The 20,802-nt window shown below is 38.4% G+C and overlaps 1 protein-coding gene across 1 annotated transcript; it reads right to left on the bottom strand.

Moving 5' to 3' along the window:
• Window positions 1-15,095: 15,095 nt before the first annotated feature.
• Window positions 15,096-16,885, bottom strand: LOC110733774. The gene is made up of 3 exons (XM_021913834.1): window positions 16,389-16,885; window positions 15,272-16,128; window positions 15,096-15,223 (listed from the first exon to the last, which is right to left on the bottom strand). The coding sequence occupies exons 1-3, from the start codon at window positions 16,883-16,885 to the stop codon at window positions 15,096-15,098; spliced, it is 1,482 nt and encodes a 493-aa protein (XP_021769526.1).
• Window positions 16,886-20,802: the final 3,917 nt, after the last annotated feature.

Below are 20,802 nucleotides of genomic sequence, written 5' to 3'. Positions count from 1 at the left end.
CTCTGCTTAGCACTCTTCCAACTAAACACTCCTCCATTAAGGCAGAATATGTACCCCGAATGCGACTTGGAGTCGTCTCTGTCAGTCTAGAAGCTCGCGTTAGTATAACCTTCAACAACCAACTCATTACAGCCACCATAGACCAGGAATTTATCCTTGTTCCTTTTCAGGTACTTTAGGATATTCTTGGCCGCAGTCCAATGCGCCTCTCCTGGGTCTGATTGGTATCGGCTCGTAGCACTCAAGGCATACGATACATCCGGCCTAGTACATATCATGGCATACATGATCGATCCAATAAGCGAAGCATATGGAATCTGACTCATTCTCTCTCGCTCATCAGGTGTCTGTGGACACTGTTTCTTGTTGAGAGTTATGCCATGGGACATGGGTAGGTGCCCTCTCTTGACCCCTTCCATGTTGAATCGTGCCAGTACCTTATCTATATAAGTACTTGGGCTTAATCCAATCATCCTCTTAGATCTATCCCTATAGATCTTGATGCCCAATATGTACTGTGTCTCTCCCAAGTCCTTCATTGAAAAGCACTTTCCCAGCCAGCCCTTTACGGACTCTAACAGTTTAGTGTTGTTTCCAATGAGTAATATGTCATCGACATATAAGACTAGGAATGCGATGTCAATCCCACTGACCTTCTTGTAGACACAAGACTCATCTGGATTCTTGATAAAACCAAACTTACTAATGGCTTCATCGAATCGCAGATTCCAACTTTTGCTTGCCTGCTTTAGTCCATAAATGGACTTTTTAATCTTGCATACCTTCCCGGCATTGCTTGGATCAGCAAAACCTTCCGGCTGTGTCATATACACAGTTTCTTCCAGAATCCCATTAAGGAAGGCGGTTTTGACATCCATTTGCCATATTTCATAATCGTAATATGTAGCAATCGCTAGGATGATCCGGACGGACTTAAGCATTGTAACTGGCGAAAAGGTTTCATCATCTCCGTGAATTTGCCTGTAACCTTTTGCCACCAGTCTAGCTTTGTATATAGATACATTTCCATCTTTGTCTGTTTTCAATTTGAAAATCCATTTGCAACCGATAGGTATATAACCTTCGGGCAAATTAACCAAGTCCCAGACTTGATTTTCAGACATGGAGTCCATCTCGGATTTCATGGCCTCTTGCCATTTAGCAGAGTCGGGGCTCGTCATAGCTTATTTGTATGTTGCTGGCTCATCTCCATCCATAGCTAGGATGTCTTGATCTTCAGTTAAGATAATACCAAGGTATCTGTCTGGTTGATATCTTGGCTGTTACGACCTACGTAGGGTAATAGGTTGAGCATTTGCATTGTCAGTTTAACTCTGACCAATGTCAACAGCTACTTCTAAAGCACTTTGATTGTCAGTTTTGTCATGTTGACTTTGTTGCTCTACCTCTCGAACTTTGTCGATTTCGATTTTCCTCCCACTTGTCATTTTGGAAAGGTGTCCCTTCTCCAAAAAGACACCATCACGAGCAACAAACACTTTGTTCTCGGATTTATTGTAGAAGTAATACCCCTTGGTTTCTTTTGGGTAGCCCACAAAGAAACACTTGTCTGATTTTGGGTGAAGTTTGTCAGAAATTAATCTCTTAACATATGCTTCGCAACCCCAAATCTTAAGAAAAGACAACCTCGAAGGTTTCTTCGTCCATAACATATGGAGTCTTTTTGATAGCTTTTGACGGAGCACGGTTCAGTGTTAGTGTCGCAGTTAGAAGTGCGTGTCCCCAGAAAGAGATAGGAAATTCACTAAGACCCATCATTGATCGAACCATGTCTAACAAGGTTCGATTCCTCCGTTCGGATACTCCGTTCCATTGTGGAATTCCGGGAGGTGTCAACTCTGAAAGAATACCATTTTCTTTCAATTGATCGTCAAATTCATGGCTCAAATACTCGCCACCTCGATCCGAACGAAGTGCTTTTATTTTCTTGCCAAGTTGATTTTCAACTTCACTGTGAAATGCCAATTTGATTTTCAACTTCACTGTGAAATTCTTTGAATTTCTCAAAAGATTCAGATTTGTTCAACATAAGGTAGACATAACCATATCTACTATAATCGTCGGTGAAGATAATGAAATATCGATAACCTTGCCTTGCGGGTGTACTCATTGGTCCACATACATCCGTATGTATTAGATCCAATAAGTCACTTGCCCTTTCTCCCAACTTGGAGAATGGCTGCTTTATCATCTTGCCTAATAGACATCCTTCGCAATTTTCAAACGATTCCAAGTTGAATGAGTCAAGAACACCTTCTTGAAGATGTTTCTTGATGCGTTTGATGTTAATGTGGCCAAGACGACAATGCCACAAGTAGGTTTAATTCGACTCGATGGTCTTAGCCCTTTTGGCGGTATCATAAATTTGTCTAAACATATGGAATTTTATAGAACATATAAACAAGACATTTTAACAAACTAACCATTGATTAAGTCTTCTGATCAAAATAACTTGGTGTCCAACACCATAGATCAAAAGTATGTTCAAAAGCATAAGAAACAACCATTGTTTAATTACAAGTCATAGACAAATTAAATGTGCCTACAAGCACGATCAAAAGACCATCTTTGTCGTCCACTGGTCGATGCACATGGTATCCAATACCCTCTCACTTGTGATGCCCTCTCACTTGGTTCCTGAAAAGGAAACATAAAGTGAGTTACACATGGTATCCAATACCTATGAATAGCTTTAAACACAAGTGTTAATGAAGATACCTGAGGCAGATGCCACATTCCTCTCCTCCTCCTCCTTTCGGAAGAGCTTGCATTCCCTCTTGTAGTGGCCTTGCCCACCACAATAGAAGCATCGCATCCTTGCCTTGTTCTTGAACTCCCTCTTCCTTGCTCTCAAGGGCCTCTCGGTCACTCCATAGGAAGTGGCTCGGCTAAGCAGTTGCACCACCTCTTTTAAAGAGCGTGTCTCCTTTCCCGCAACTATATGCACTCTAAGTGCATCATAGCCCGAGTGGAGTGAAGCAAGAAAGATATGCCCCGCCATCTCATCCTCCAATGAGATTCCAAGAAGCTGCATGTGTTTGAAGAGCCAAGTCATTCCAAGCACATGAGGTTGAAGGGGCATGCCGGGTCTCAATTTAGTATTGTAGACCCTTGACCAAAGCCGGCGCCTTTCCTTAGCAAGACAACCCACATCCGGTGGCTTTATCTTCATGTTTGAGAGTGACCTAGTCAAATCAAACACGAGTCCATCATAGTTGCCATTGTCACTCTTGGTGACTCTTATATTGACAACATCCTCCAATGATTTCAGGAAAATATCCGGAAAATAGAAGGAAAGCTTTTCCTTCCAATCTTCCGGGATGGAATTAGCCATTAGACGTGTGACTTTCTTGCAATCGGAAGACCATTTATCATGAGCCTCATCGCTCATGATTCCCTTAGAGAAGAAACTTGAATGGGAGTATCAAGAGTGTACTCCAAGGAACAATTCGAAGAGTTTTCCTGAGTTCCTCCTCCCATTCCTTGAAGTTGACCAAGTTAAGGCTAAAAGCCAACTTGTCGGGGAGTTCCGGGCACATAGAGTTGTTGTTTGAGTTACTTGTAGACATGTTTCTACAATTGAAAGAATTTGAAATGAAAAACCATTCATAAACCAATAAGTTTGAAATTTAAAGCGTTCATGCAAATTTTCAATCTTATTGAGCATTTTATCCACGCATTAACATTAGTCCCTTTTAGGCGAGAATAAAATGATTCCAAGATCCCAAAAATCAAAAAGTGATTAAGCATGCTTTGGCCTGTCTTAACACTTAATATTTTAGGGTAAGCAATCCAATTGCTAATAGCTCCAAGCTACTCTTGGTTCGATAAAACGTCGCATCTAATGCTTCCTTGACATTTTATCTCCATTGCCACGACATCTAAGGACTCCTTACCGATATCGTTGAGCTTAACCAAGACAACTTGTATGTCTAGTATACCTTACGTTCCTAGGGAAGTAGTGATGCCTCGCTTTGGCGTAGCCCATCACATACGCGCATTAGTTCGGTAAGTGTTGTTCTTGGAATGGCATATTTTAGCTCAATATTTTAGGGACCTAGGGTTTCTATGTTGGTTGATTTAAGTGAACTCAATTAATCATCGCAACATTTGAAATCCTAAACATGCATCTAACATATCATTCGCATATATAAGAACAATTATATATAGAAAACAAGAAATAAGATGCATTTGACAACTAGCATGGCCCCTTGAAATCTTCAAATCTTCAAGAGTCTTCATCTTGGCTCGTCTTCATAGAAACGCCGTCTTGAGACATCCCCGCCAAAATATAATTACTAGCTACTACGACTAGGATTAATCTAAATATTAAGGTACAAAAATACACAACGGTACGCAGACCGTATTTAGATTTACAAAAATACATAACGGATCGCAGTCCGTATTTACTATCCTAATCAGGCCCCACTAGTTGCCATTTTCACGAAACCAGTGAAACAATATATATTCCATTCATCCATTCACTATATGTGAATAGCCCATGCATTTTACAACGAAAAACAAGTAAAATGCATAACGCGCGCGAACTAGTAACTAACTTAGGTGGTTAATCCAATTAACGCGCCTAATTAAAACTAGTCAAAGTTGTTTAACATTTTATGAGATTAAGATGCAATTAGTTCATGCAATTAACGAAGCTCCCACTAAATTCCACATCCAACTTAATAAATCCAATTAATTAAGCCGGTTAACCCAAATTTTGTCAAAATTAAAATTTTGCAAAAGCCGGAAAAATCGAGGCCTAGCCTCGTTAAAATAATTAAGTAAAATTAAAACAGCAAAATTTTTGCAAAATCCGATAGTCTAATTCAAGAAAGAAATCAGCCCACCCAAAAATCGTGGGATGCGCACCATGGCTTCCTAGCAGCACTTGGGAGATGCGGCTGCATGTGCTGGGTGCTGGCATGCATGCCCAGCAACGCATGCCACGCTTGCTGGCACCAGCAGCTTGCTGCGCATGCTACGCATGCTGGCTGCTTGCTGGCACTGGCAGGCGAGTGACTAGCTTGCTGGGGCTTGCTGCCTTGCTGCCAAGCAGCACGCACAAGCATGGCCAGCAACCAACCACCACGCACCATGCACACAGCAGCACACATAAGCCTAGCCACACATCAGCAACATCAATTCGAGGTGGAGCACCCTTATGCGCACCTAATGCTGCCACATGTGAGCTGCCTGAGCAGCCCGGCTAGCCTTAGTGGCATTTGGGTGTTTTTGCCTCGATTTGCGTGCTTTTTCTCGGGATTTTAATCCCGTTATACGTGTGACATAAAATTAATTCTAAATTTATTTTAGAATCAATTTAGGGCAAAAATAAAATTAAAACAAGTCCAACTTAATTAAATTCAATTTTTAATGGTGCACAAGCCTAAATTATTCAAGAACCATTCTTAAAACAATTTAGGTCTTTCTTTATGCTACAAAAATTGAAAGGCTACACTCATAATTAATTCAACAAAATATAAATTAATAATGAGATTTGAAAAAATAATGGGGTTGGAAAAATAAACCCATTCATCCAATGAAAATTTTCCAACTTTAACTTGTGTATAAATGAAAAATTACATCTTCCAATATGAAGATTAATAAAAAATCAATCACAAGTTTTAAACTTTAAGGACTTTAATCAATACAAAATGATTAAATCCAAAAATTAGTTCAACATGGAATTTAGCAATCAAAGTTCCAACCAAATAAACAATTAAAGATTGGATCTTTGAAATATTTGGGGCTTCTTAAATTACAAGTTCACCATAAACATTCACACTTGGAGCAATTTATTTGCAACAATGTGAAAAATTCAAGTTTATGTGAAAAATGAACATACCAAATTAAGCACCAATTATGACTTCATAAACATGCTTAATGAGGTTTATAATTGCAGTACATTAGGGATGCAACCATACATTTAATCTACCTTCAACATGCAATAATTAATCAAAGTTAAAAGATTTAAAAAATTTCGTCAAAAACGAAAATCCCTCGAAAAACATGTTTCTGGGTGGATTTTGGCTTCTCGACAACTTCGAAAGGATCAAAAACGATTTAGAACATCAATTGCACCCAAAAATCACTATTTTTGAGTCGAAATCTGGGTTCGTCAGCCAAATTAGTAAAAAAAATACGAGATTAAAATCAATTAAAACGAGCTTCTAATCCAATTAGAAAGCATAACCAGAAATTTAAATCCATTTTAAATCACTTTAATTAATTATTAGTCACAATAATTATAGTGAGCGCGGCTCCGATACCGCTGTTGGGTTTCGTAGAGTCCGACTCTATGCGGAAGAGAAACCCGCCCACTAATTAAGGCAACTAAGCATGTAATCACAAATTAAACAACAATTAAGGGAGAGAAGAAAAAGACATTCTTACCCTTGGCACGTGCTTCGCTCGAACCCCGAGCTCTTACTTTAAAAACTTGAACCCCGCAAATGCGAAGGTGTCCAACGACTCGTACCCACGAACCAGACCTGAACGGTCCAAGTCCCGAAGGTTAGTCGGGACCCGACCAATAAAAACTAGAGTTTTACGAACTTAAGGTTTTCTCACTTTTCTAAGGAGATGCCTTTTTAGTTCCACTCAAGTGTTCTTCCCATATCCCAAAACCTTGGTATTTATAGGGAAATGAACCTTGAATTCTCATTCTCAATCAATGTGGGAGATTTGCAATTTTCCCATTTTATTTTAATCAAAATAAAAATAAAATTGCAATTTAATCACCAAGTTACAAGTGGCAAAAGGAGGATAGGGAGAAGGTGAGGACCACCAAGGGAGGGGACCAACCCAACTTGCTCCCCAAGGCAATGACTAAGCCTTGGTCCCCACTTAGCAAAAAACTGGACCACCATGCCAAGTTGCTGGCTGGCACCCTGCCTTAGCTGCCAAGGCTGCCAGCTGGCGCCTAGCACCAAGGCTGGGCAGCCTGGCCAGCCAACCAGCACACTCGCACAGCCAGCCATAAGCATGCGCAGCCAGCTAGTGCATGCGTGCTGCTAGCGAGCCACGCATGCTGGGCGCTGCTGCTATGCGAGGCACAGCGTACTGCTGCTGCTGACTAGCATACACGCACAGCCCAGCATGCCTAGCACGCTGCTGGACGGTGTATGTTTCTTGCGATGCTACGAAGCACTAGGCTGCTGCCATGCAAGGCCAAGCACGCATGGTGCGCAGCGATACTTGGCACAGCTAGCACGCATGGTGCGCAGTGATGCCTGGGCGCCAGCACGCTAGCAAGCACGCAATGACTGCGATGCTTGCGAGCAGTGCTAGGCTATGCTTTGTGCCAGCGCCTAGCATGCTAGCAAGGCCTAGCCTTGCGATGGTTAGGCGCATGGCATGCTAGCACGCACGCAAGGCTGCGAGCTTGCGATGGCTAGCTAGCATTGCGATGCACATTCTAGCTCGAGATAGGCTAGCCATCGCATGGCTAGGCCAATGCGAGGCTACGACCTAACTCGAACTTGTAACTTGATTGTTTTCACGTCTCGTCGAATTCTAAATTCGACTCGACTTGCGACGCTCAGTCTCGACGCTCTAAGCTCGATATCTGACGTCTTTATTCGTAAAACTCTGACGACTCATCAAATCCTTCGGATTGATACGTTATCTCGGACCGGTTGTTCGATTGGGTTCGGCCCGAAGGGTTCAGTCAAGATTAAGCTGTAATATTAATTGTACATTAGTATTAATGATCGGAAGCGGCCTCCACCTAGGCATTCCAATCACTTGACCTTACTGAAGAATTAACTTTCTAATAATTCTGAAACCTCTACCGGAATAATACACTTGTTGGAAGGACACCATTCCTTTCATCTAGAACTAGATTAGTCAAATCCACTTGGTTGGGGGGAGTTTATGCATATGAAAGTCATGGTGGATGTGAGGAAACCACTGCGACGATGGGTTTTCATTGCCCGGGGGGGGGGGGACCTCGAAGTCGAAGTGGTTGGACATCAAATACGAGAGGCTAGCTGACTTTTGCTTCTTTTGTGGGAGTTTGAACCATACTGATAAGGAATGCTCGGTGAGGGAGGAAGATGGTGTGTTAGGGGGAGCGGTGGTGTATCAAGATGGTGCGTGGTTGTGAGCTTCACCCTTTAAGCAATCACAAAAATCGTTTACAGCAAGAGAAAAGGAAAGAGTATGGAGTGAAAATTTGGTTTATATGCGGGGTAAGAGTTCTCTAGTTGGAAATAATCCATGAACCTATCAAACTTGGCCCTGTGGGAGTTGCAAGGAAGCTACATTTTGCGTTCATGAAAAAAATGTGACATCACCACCAAAGGAGAGGGAAGTTGCTCTCACTCTTATCTTTGATTCTCATTAGAACATAAATGTCCTTCGTACTAAGAAGGTGGGAGTGTAGAAGCACGGGGAAGATGTTCTAGTGAATTCAGGGCAGAGCGAGGGTGTTGGTGAGTTGTATGGGGAGGGGGGAAGGAGGAATGTAGATGTAGGCATCTCAATTTGGGGGTTGGAAAATTCTTTAGGGAATGAGGATGGTACTATTGATAGGATGGAATTTGTTAGAAGTGGTATATTTTCTGAAGGTAATAAATTGGGGGGGATATGAAGTTGGTTGGGCAGGAGTTGTTGAATGTGAATGTGAAGAAGGGAAGTAGTGAGGGAGCATTGGTGAGAAAGGGTAGAGTTCAGAAAAAGTGGAAGAGATATGAAAGAATGGATGAGGAGTATGGGTCAGGTGCTAAAGGCAATGTGAGCTCGCATAGTGGGGCAGGAAACTTTTCTAATAATAAGAGAAGTATGACATATGGAGTTGTGGATTTTGCGGTTGATAAGAGAATGAAAACAAGTGTGAATGATCTTACTGGCAATATTCTAAATCAAGTAGAGGGTGTAACACCCCCAAATTAAATCTCCCTCTACGGAAATACCAGTATAATACGTATTATTATACAGTAGAGATAGACTTAGGCATATTATCGCCGTGTGATTACGCAAGGCTACTCAAAACTACTAAACCAAACCAAAACTTCCTAAACTAGTAACCATTTTTATGAGTACTCAAAAATAGAAACAAAGACCAACATTCCTAAACTAGATGAATCATATATCGGGACTCCCAAATGCTCATTTATTGACTCCACCTGAAAATAGTCAACACTACTTACCATTAAGGTAAACTGTCGATCCAAAACAAATAGGAAATACAAATTAGCAAAATATGCTAAGTATGATAAGTGCAAGAAAAGTGAATTCAATTTATTAGCAAACATGCTTTTAAAACCAATTCCAATAATTAATTCAATAATTCCAAACTCAGCATTCAAAACTAAATTCTGATCTCAAGATTCTCAATAACTCAATAATTCAATAATAGTGATTATTAAAATCAATTTCTCTTTTCAAAAATACAATTTCTCTCCTAAGTGTGCACACCCCCAAGCTAGTATCTTTATATTGAAAGGCTATCCTTGAGGAAAGATTAGGTCATACAAAATCCATAGTCTTAAATGAATCTGCATAGTGGGATTAATATAATCATGCTTGTAAAGCTTTAATAATAATTCAAAAATTCCTCTTTAAATCAATAATTCAATCATTTATAATAAATCAACTCAAAACTCCTTTTTATTAAATTCCACATGCTTTAGGAATCAAACCTTTTTAAATATGATAAATAATTCCATTACTCAAAACATGATATTAAATCAATCCTTCAATTATTTATTAAAACCAATTCCTTTAAACATACTTTATTTCATAAATCATGATTCAAATCAATTTAATTCAATCATCAAAGAAATCATACAAAACATGCTTATTCAATCTAATCAATTTCAAAGGTATCTAGCCACCTAAACGTACCTTGATCCTCGCTTAGCAAACACACAAATATGAATCTCAAGAACTCTCATGAAAAACACCCTACAATTAAATATAACATTAATCAATATAAGGTCATCAAATAATCACAATAATTAAAAATAAAACCCCCAATTATATGTACATGAACCTTATAAAATTCTTTTTCATAAACTTGAATAATAAACTGATTTTGTTTAATTAAAAACACCCATAATAATTTTTTATAAAACCCCCAAAATAATAATAATAATAATAAATTAATTAGGAGAAGAAGAAATAGAAAACCGAGAAGAGGAGGAAGGAGAGGCACGGCCAAAGGCAGCAGCACCACGACACGTGGCTACTAGTGGCCGGTGGTGGTGGCTAGCGCCAATGGCTGGCTAGAGGAGGAAATAGCCGGCGATGGAGGTGGTGATTTGTGGTGGTTGGCGCAAGAATTGAGAGAAAGAGAGAAGAGAATTAGAGGGAAAGAAGACAGCTTTGCTGTGAGTTTTTAGCTATGATTCAAAAGGTATTTATAGGCTAGCTCATTCAAGAATTAAGGTAAGAAAATGTAGGAAGAATTATGGCAAATTTGGTTTAAGGAATTACTTGGAAAAGTGAGCTAAAGAATTAAGGAAAGTTTAGATTTATGGTGATTAAGCAATTGGGAATTATGGTAAGTATGTTGTCATGAAAAATAATATGGTAAATGGCTTTGCTTAGGGAATAATCAAGAATGGTTTAAGGCAAATAAATAAGATGATCGAATATTTTGGAGATGGAAAATAAGAATCAAGGAAATAATAGAATTTAAGGAAGATAATTATAATACAAGAATTACTAAAATAAATATATACACACATATACATATATTTATATATATATATATACATATATATATATATATAAATATATATATATGTATATATATATATATAAATATATGTATATGTGTGTATATATATGTATATATATATATATAAATATATGTATATGTGTGTGTATATAATATATATACACACACACACACACACCAATATCCTAAAATAATAGTTAAGTTTAAAAATGTCTTTGACGCCAAAATTCAAATATCATTTTGGCTTCAAAATTCAAATAGTAAAATAAATTACTAAAATACCCTTTTTAGAAAATAATAATTAATTAATTATTAGAAAATACGTTTTAAAAATACGGGATATTACAGTCTACCACCCTTTAAAAGAAGTTTCGTCCCAAAACTTAATCAAAAGAGATACGAAAATCATTTCAAATTATTTTAAGTTATTGGTTCATGCACATCCTAACCCGACTCAAGACTGCAACTAACTCAAGAAAGACTAAAAACACTAAAAAATGACTCAAAACGCAAACGCGCAAAACTCTATCGCCTCTACACTCCTTAAAAGGAGTTACGCCCCCGTAACTCGACCACGAACCGTAGTTAAACAGTTTTGGGTGACGTTTTCTCATATCAGCCTCAGCTTCCCAAGTAGCCTCTCAGTTTTATTGTTCGACCATAACATTTTCACAATTCTCACATCCTTGTTCCTTGTGCTTCTCAGTTTAGTATCTAAAATCTTCACTGGTCTTTCCTCAACACATATGTCAAATTCTCTTCCATCTCAATGGTTTTCGGTTGTAACACATGTTTCACATCAAGTACAAACTTTCGAATTTGACTCACATGAAACACATTGTGAACCCTTTCTAGCTCATTGGGCAAATCCAACTTATACGCCACTTCTCCCCACTTTCTGAATGATCTCACATGGCCCTATGTACTTTAGGCTTAACTTTCCTTTCTTTCGGAACCTCATTACCCCTTTCATGGGTGAAATCTTCAACAACACCTTCTCTCCCACTTCATTTTTCTATCCCTTCTTTTCAAATCAGCATAACTTTTCTGTCGATCTTAGGCTGCCTTTATCTTCTCTTGGATCAACTTTACTTGTTTCACCGTATCCTCAATCATCTCAGGCCTGAGTACCATTCCAACAAACTAGGCTTCTACACTTCCGACCATACAGAGCTTCAAACGGTGCCATTCAAATGCTTGCCTGATAACTGTTGTTGTAGGCAAACTCGATCAAATCCAAGTGGTCTTTCCAAGACCCTTGATACTCCATCACACATGCTCTCGACATATCTTCCAATATTTGAAGACATGTTCTCTCAGTCTGACCATCCATCGCAAGATGAAATATATTGCTCATTAGCAACTTTGTTCCCATCGCCTCTTGCAAACTTTGCCAAAAGTTAGACAGGAATCTTGAATCTCTATCTGAAATTATATCCGTGGGTACTCCATGGTACTTCACCACAAACTTCACATAAGCTTTTCCCAACTGATCCATAGTCCAAGTACTTATCATGGGTATAAACGCTGCTGACTTTGTCAACCTATCCACTATTACCCAAATAGTGTCATTCACAGCCTTTGTCTTCGGCAATGCTCTAACAAAATCCATAGAAATCGAATCCCACTTCCAGGTTAGCACTTCCAAGGATTGGACCTTTCCTTGAGGCTTGCGATGCTCAATTTTCACTTTTTGACAAGTCAAACACTTGGCCACAAATTTTTAGCTACATCTCTCTTCATATTGGGCCAACAAAAAGTCTTCCTCATATCCTTATACAACTTATCCCCTTCAATAGGGCTGAGCAAAACTATCCGAAAATCCGATGATCCGATCCGCATCCGATCCAAAAATTATGGATATCCGATCCGAAAAAATCGGATATCGGATCGGATATCGGATATCCAAATTTTGGATTTTGGATATCCGATATCCGAAAAAAAGTTGGATATCGGATATCCGATCCGATATCCGAAAAAATACCTAAATCAGCAAACCTTAAATACCCCGAAGGCCCAAATACCTCCAATGGCCCAAATGCCCAAACCAACAAACCCTAAATCAAAACCCTTCACCGCCCTTCTCTCTTTCCTCTCAAATCTCTAGCTCATCTCTTTCTCCTCTCAAATCTCTTTCTGTAATTTTCATCCTCACTGCAGTTCAAGTCTTGGAATCTGAAGTTGATAGATTTTGACGATCTCAACTTCGATCCTCATGGTTGCTTTATTGGCGACCCACACAACACCATCCTCCAAGTCGTCATCAACAACCGCGACCGTTCGTGCATTCCTCCATCGAGCTTCCAACCCACAACACCGAAGACGACCCTCTTCTAAACTTCATTTCAATGGCAATTAATATTTCTTTGTTTTTTATTTAGATTTGTGTGAAAATTTTTTGTTTTGTAATTGGTTTGTGTATAATTTATTGTTTTATAATTTGTGAAAACTATTTGTTGTATTTTTTAAATTTTTTATTTGTTTTTTTCTCATTTTTCTGGTTGTTCAAGACTTTGAAGGTTACGATCTGTTGAAGGCTTCAAGTAGTTGTAATGAATTTTTTTTTTTTTTTTTGGTTTAGAACACTTGCAGTGAATTTTTTTTATAGAATTAATGCAGAATTAATTTAATTCACCTTTTAAATAAAAATACCTTTTAATTATAATTAATATAATATAATATTATTAAATGGGTCGGATATTGGATATCCGAGCTATCCGATCCGAAATTTTCGAATATTCGGATATCGGATATCCGAAACTTTCGGATCGGATATCGGATATCAGATATCCTAATTTTCGGATACGGATATCCGATCTGTGCTCACCCCTACCCTCCAAGATGCATTGAATAAGGAGAATTATGGGCTTGTTCCATCAATCTTTGCTTCAAATCTCCAAGACTTTGTGGCACACACCATCTTTCTTTGAAACGAATACTCCCTTCATCACTAGTGGTGAAATCCAACACTTAACCTTCATCACTAGTGGTGAAATCCAACACTTAACCTTCATCAATCTTTTTCTTTATTTCCTTTAACTTCTCATCATCCAATTGACTCTCCCTAATCTCATCATAAATAGATGGTTGAATCACCAATGCATTCAACATCCTAGTCACTTCTCTATGTTCCATCACCTCCAAGTTCATTTTCTGAAACTCCACACATAACTGATCTGGCACTACCACTACATACATCGAATATTCTGACTTCCTACTCAAAGCATCTACCAAAACATTAGCTTTTCCTTCATGATATTGAATATCCAATTCATAATCACTAAGAAATTCCAACCATTTCCTTTGCCTTCCATTCAGATACCTTTGTGTGAAAATATACTTCAAACTCTTGTGATCTGTGAAAATCTTACAAGTCACCCCATACAAATAATGCCTCCAAATCTTCAAAGAAAACACTATTGCAGCTAACTCCAAATCATGGGTTGGGTAATTCACCTCATGTGGTTTCAATTGCCTTTAAGCATACGCAATCACTCTTCGACTCTGCATTAAAACACACCCCAATCCAAACTTCAATGCATCACTATACACCTCATATAGATCGCTTCCATAAGGCAAAGCCAGCGCAGGTGTTGTGGTTAACCTTTCTTTCAAGGTTTGAAACGCCTCATACTCTTGAGTCCATGAAAACTTATGCTCCTTTTACATCAAACTTGTCATGGGCTTTGAAATCCTTGAAAAATCCTCCACAAACCTTTTGTAATAGCCTGCTAAACCCAAGAAACTTCTTACATCTGACACATTCTTTGGAGTCGGCCATTCCCTGACTGCTTGAATCTTGCTTATATCAACTGAAACTCCTTCCTTGGAAATCACATGGCCCAAAAATGCCACTTTTTCCAACCAGAACTCACACTTTGACAACTTAGCATACAATTGGTGCTCTCTCAAACATGAAAATACTTGTCTTAAATGCTCCTTGTGTTCCTCTTTATCCCTTGAATAAATCAAAATATCATTAATGAACACCACTACAAACTTATCCAAGTATGGCCTGAAAATCTTATGCATCAAATCCATGGACACTGCTGGTGCATTGGTCAAACCAAACGGCATAACTGTGAACTCATAGTGACCATAAAGGGTCCTGAAAGCACTCTTTGGGAATATCTTGCTCCGCAATTCTCAACTGGTGATAACTTGACCTCAAATCTATCTTCGAAAATACCCCATCCCCTTTCAACTGATCAAACAAATCACCGATCCTTGGTAATGGATACTTATTCTTCACTATAACCTTATTCAACTCTCGATAATCAATACACAACCTCATACTTCCATCCTTTCTCTTTACAAATAACACAAGAGCTCCCCAAGGTGAGGAACTAGGTTGAATGTAACCTTTCTCTAATAAATCATCCAACTAAGTCTTCAACTCTTTCATCTCAGCTTGAGCCATCCTATTTGGAGCCTTAGAAATAGGTTCGGTACCAAGCACTAGGTCGATAGTGAACTCAACATCCCTCACTGGTGGCATACCAGGAATCTCATCTAGAAACACATCAGGAAACTATCCTATAACAGGAATACTTTCCTTACTCTTATCTTCCTCACTTCCAACTTCTTGAACATTACACATAAACAGAGGATAACCCTTCTTAACAAACTTCTGTAGTTGCATTGCAGAAATAATTCTCAATCCCAAACTCTTCCCTTCCTTTCTGTAAGTTACTCTAGTTTTACTTGGGCTATTCAAATTAACCTTTTCAGCTGCACAGTAAATCTTGGCTTCATACTTTCCCAACCAATCCATACCCAAAATCACATCGAGATCCTTCAAATCGAACTCGATCAAATCCGACGGAAACTCTACCCTAGAAATGGAAAGAGGTACACTCCTAAACAACTTGGAATAATTCCACACTTCCCCAGACGGAATAGACACATCTAAAGAAACTGAATCAGGACTCCCTAACCCAAGACTATCAACCACTCTCTTAGAAATAAAATAATGGGATGCACTCGAATCAAACAAAACTTTCGCAGACAAAAAACATATAAGGAAAACACTAATTGCCACATCATTAGAAGTTTCAGCCTCACGGCTATTCATCACGAACACACGACCCTTTAGGGCACCTCTTGCGACGCTACAGGTTCCAACCTTGGGTGCAAATCCACTAGGCTGCGATGGTTTGCTAGGAGCACTAGACTCTCTCACCTTTCCTGCGTTAATGTCAGCCACTTTCTTGAAACAATCATACTCACGGTGTCCCAACTTCTGGCAGTAACTACAAGTTACTGGGTTCCCCTCACAGTCCTTCCCTGGGTGGTCTTTCTTACACTGCTTGCAGAAATACTTCCTCTTGGGTTTCTCACCCCTTTGGTTTCCATTCCCTCTAGCATTGGCCGACTGGCCTCTATTCCCTTTCCCAAAGTTCCCCTTATTGTCCCTCCTATCTCCAGAATTCCCGTGGTGGTTACCATTAGGCTTATGCCTCTTTTCACCCTTGTGAAAAGAGTCCTAGTTCTTCCTTTTCTCTCTAGAATGCTCCAATTCTCTCCCCTTGATCCCGTACAGGTGGGTTGCACGGCCATAGACTTCATCTAGGGTCTCAAAAGTTACTCCCCGTGGCTTCCCTTGGAGGGTCAGGGTCAGGCCTTGCTCAAATCTCTGAGCTTTGATGGTTTCAGTTGGGACAACTTCAAGGCAAACCTCATCAACTCAATGAACTTTTTGTAGTACTCATTGATAGACATGTTCCCCATTCTGAGGTTGGTAAACTCCATACACTTCATCTTTCTCAGGTAGGAAGGGTAAAACTTCTCCCTCAAGGCTTCCTTAAACTCATCCCACCCAAAGTTTGGTTTCTTCAACAACTCATCCTTTCTTTGGGCCCACCATAAGTCAGCTTCCTCCCTCAGATAGTAAACATCATTATTCACCCTCAGCTCACTTGGGCAATTGATAGCATCAAACAACTTGTCAAACTCCCTAATCCAGTTTTCAAGACTGACTGGGTCCTCTTTTCCCAAGTAAACTGGTGGTTTGGTTGCAACAAATCTCTTAAAAACTTCACTATAAGAGTCAAGGTCAAAATTACAATTTCCTTGGTTCACCACTTTCGTGATGTTTTCAGTGATACTAGTTAACTTTCTAAGGACCTTCCCTACTTTAGAACCAGTGCGCCTACTTCCCATTTGGTTTCTCATTCATGCAGACATAATTCCTGGGTATTATACCATACTTTGAAAAATTAAAACAAGTTCTACTCATATAAGCATTTAATTCACTCAATATCATTAGAAAATTAAAAGTACAACTCTGCCATCTAAGGCAATTATTGAAAGCAATAAACATAGCATAGTTCAATCATTCATGCAACACTCTCAGAATAGTCATCCTCATTGGGATCATAGTCAGGATCATCTTTCTTAGCATTCCCCTTATCATTTGGGTCAGTCATGAAAGTTGGATTATAGCCACTGTAACTTGGAGTATGGCCTTAACTTGAATTTGAACTGTAGTTTGGGCTTTTGTGTGGACTAGAACAACCACAAGTTGGCTTTAAAGAAGCATTGGGCTTTTGTTGAACTTTGGTGAAGATGGATGGTATTCAAGACTTGGTGACTTTGGATCAATTTCTCAGTTAAGATTTCTGGGCCTTTTAGCAATACGATAATGGGCTTTTGGACTTGGACGCCTTGGAGTTTCATAGCTTAAAGTAGGTGAAGGAGAAGGGTAATTCTTTCTCCTCCAAAGAGGTGGTATGGACTCATCAATGGAGGACTCAAATTCATGACGACGCTTTCGGTATGCAAAAGGTAGTTGAGCATTTAAGTATTACATTTGGTCAACTTTTCTCAAGGTGGCATTCTTCGAAAGTTTGGGAAATTTCAGAATTCTCCTCCTAGGCTCATAGTCACGTTCAACGTAGTGCAAGTCTCTTTTGAAGCTAGACATGGTTGCTAACCACTTCCCTTCATGATGATGTTTTTCATTCCACATTCCATTATCCTTGATTACATCCTTATACTTGTCAAAGAGGGGTTTATATTTGTAGACTCTAGGCAAATGGGCTAAGGCCAAAAGAATCATCCAAGGTGGTTGGGTCAACAGTTCCAATTCAAACCGTTCATAGAGGGTTAAGCCTAAAGTAACTATGCCTGTCACAAACTCACTAACACTGACTCCATCATCTTTAAAATAATTCAAGTTAAAGTATTTCTTTCTCATTTCATCAATCTTTTCCATCTGTTTCACATACACATGCAAGACAATCAAAATTCAATGCCAATTCACATAAACAATTCAATTCAAAAATCCATATGCATAAACAATTCATAACTCAATCAACCAAGTATAACTCAAGATCACCCAACTATGGGAAATAACTTAAAAATTTCGGACCTCTTGACAATAGACTAAGGTGTTTTAACACCAACTTTAATGCACACATAATCACACAAACTCAAGCTTCAAATAGTTTCGATTCTTTTTGTTTTCAAAAATAATAATAATGTACTTGAATCATGATATTAGATGGTCGAGCCCGCGTCTCCCAGGTAACTTACCTACAGCGTCGAGGCGAGCCTTACCTAGACAGAGAGTCGTACCCATTGTAGGCCTCCGTAGAGAACTCGATAATCCTTTTCTCAATCATCTTTCCAAATAAGAAAATAGTTTTTATCTTAAAGTAATGTTTTTGACTTTCACACACAATGCGAAACTCTATCCTACATCCCCTCTTAAGTCTACCCACAATTTTTATTTATTTCCCATTTTAATCTTTTTAAGACAGAAAACTTATACCGCTTTATAACACCCCAAAATCTCCCTCTACAGAAATACTAGTATAATACGTATAATTATACCGTAAAGATAAACTTAGGCGTATTACCGCCGCGTGATTACGCAAGACTACTCAAAACTACTAAACCAAACCAAAACTTTGCAACGGAAACTCAAACTCTTCCTTTATTAATACTTATTAAAATAGTAAGCATTGTTATGAGTACTCAAAAATAGAAAAAAAGACCAACATTCCTAAACTAGGTGAAGCATATCTTGGGACTCCCAAATGCTCATTTATTGACTCCACCTGAAAATAGTCCACACTACTTACCATTAAGGTGAACAGGGCGAACCAAAACAAATAGGAAAAACGGATTAGCAAAATATGCTAAGTACGATAAGTGCAAGAAAAGTAAATTCAATTTATTAGCAAACATGCTTTTAAAACCAATTCCAATAATTAATTCAATAATTCCAAATTCATAATTCAAAACCAAATTCTCAAGATTCTCAAAATAATTCCAATAACTCAATAATTCTATAATAGTGATTATTAAAATCAATTTCTCTTTTCAAAAACTCAATTCCTCTCCTAAGTGTGCACACACCCCAAGCTAGTATCTTTATATTGAAAGCTATACTTGAGGAAAGACTAGGTCATACAAAATCCATAGTCTTAAATGAATCCGCATAGTAGGATTAATATAATCATGCTTGTAAAGCTTTAATATTAATTCAAAAATTCCTCTTAAAATCAATAATTCAATCCCTTATAATAAATCAACTCAAAACTCCTTTTTATTAAATTCTACATGCTTTAGAAATCAAACCTTTTTAAATATGATAAATAATTCTATTACTTAAAACATGATATTAAAATCAATCCTTCAATTATTTATTAAAACCAATTCCTTTAAACATACTTTATTTCATAAATCATAATTCAAATCAATTTAATCCAATCATCATAGAAATCATACAAAACATGTTTATTCAGTCCAATCAATTTCAAAAGTATCTAGCCACCTAAACATACCTTAAACCTCACTTAGCAAACACACAAAAAAGAACCTCAAGAACTCTTGTGAAAAACACCCTACAATTAAATATAATCTTAATAAGGTCATCAAATGATCATAACAATTAAAATAAAACCCCCAATTATATGTACATAAGCCTTACAAAATTCTTTTTCATAAACTTGAATAATAAACTGATTATATTTAATTACAAACACTCATAATATTTTTTTATAAAACCCCCATATTAATAATAAAATTAATTAGGAGAAGAGAAGAAGAAATAGATAACCGAGAAGAGGAGGAAGGAGATGCACGACCAAGGGTAGCAGCACCACGGCACGTGGCTGCTGGTGGCCAGAGGTGGTGGCTGACGCCGGTGGCTGGCCGGAGGAGGTGGAAGCCGGCGGTGGAGGTGGTGATTTGTGGTGATTGGCGCAAGAATTGAAAGAAAGAGAGAAGAGTATTAGAGAGAAATTAGAGAGAAAGAAGAGAGCTTTGCTATGAGTTTTTAGCTATGATTCAAGGGGTATTTATAGGCTAGCTCATTCAAGAATTAAGGTTAGAAAATGTAGGAAGAATTATGGCAAATTTGGTTTAAGGAATTACTTGGAAAAGTGAGCTATTGAATTAAGGAAAGTTTAGTTTTATGGTGATTAAGCAATTGGGAATTATGGTAAGTATGTTGTCATGAAAAATAATATGGTAAATGGCTTTTCTTGGGGAATAATCAAGAATGGTTTAAGGTAAATAAATAAGATGATCGAATATTTGGGAGACGGAAAATAAGAATTAAGGAAATAATAGAATTTAAGGAAGATAATTAAAATACAAGAATTACCAAAATTGAAAGGAATGGTGTCCTCCAACAAGTGTATTATTCCGATAGAGGGTTCGGAATTAATTAGGAAAGCTAATTATTCAATGAGGTCAAGTGATCGGAATGCCTAGCTGGAGGTCGCTTCCGATCAATAATATTAATGTATAATTAATATTACAGCTTAATCTTGACTGAACCCTTCGGGTCACACCTAATCGTGTAACCGAACTTAAGTGACGAATTAATCCGAAGGATTAAATAAGTCAATAGAGATTTTACGAACTAAGACGTCGGATTCCGAGCTTAGAGCGTCGAAGTCGAGCGTTGAAAGTCGAGTCGAATTTAGGAATCGACGAGATGGAAAAATTAATCAAACAACAAGTCAACGTACATGAAAATCCTAGCCTCGCAATGGCCTAGACACACGAGGGCTAGGTAGGCTAGCATGGCTAGCCGAGGTTCATGCCGCAAGCCAAGCACTAGCCGCTAGTTGAGC

The sequence above is a fragment of the Chenopodium quinoa genome, unplaced genomic scaffold (genome assembly GCF_001683475.1).
Source record: "Chenopodium quinoa cultivar QQ74 unplaced genomic scaffold, ASM168347v1, whole genome shotgun sequence".
In the NCBI taxonomy this organism is placed as follows: Eukaryota; Viridiplantae; Streptophyta; class Magnoliopsida; order Caryophyllales; family Amaranthaceae; genus Chenopodium; species Chenopodium quinoa.
The sequence above is the reverse complement of the archived record's forward strand: the minus strand, read 5'-3'. Positions and strand labels throughout refer to the sequence as shown.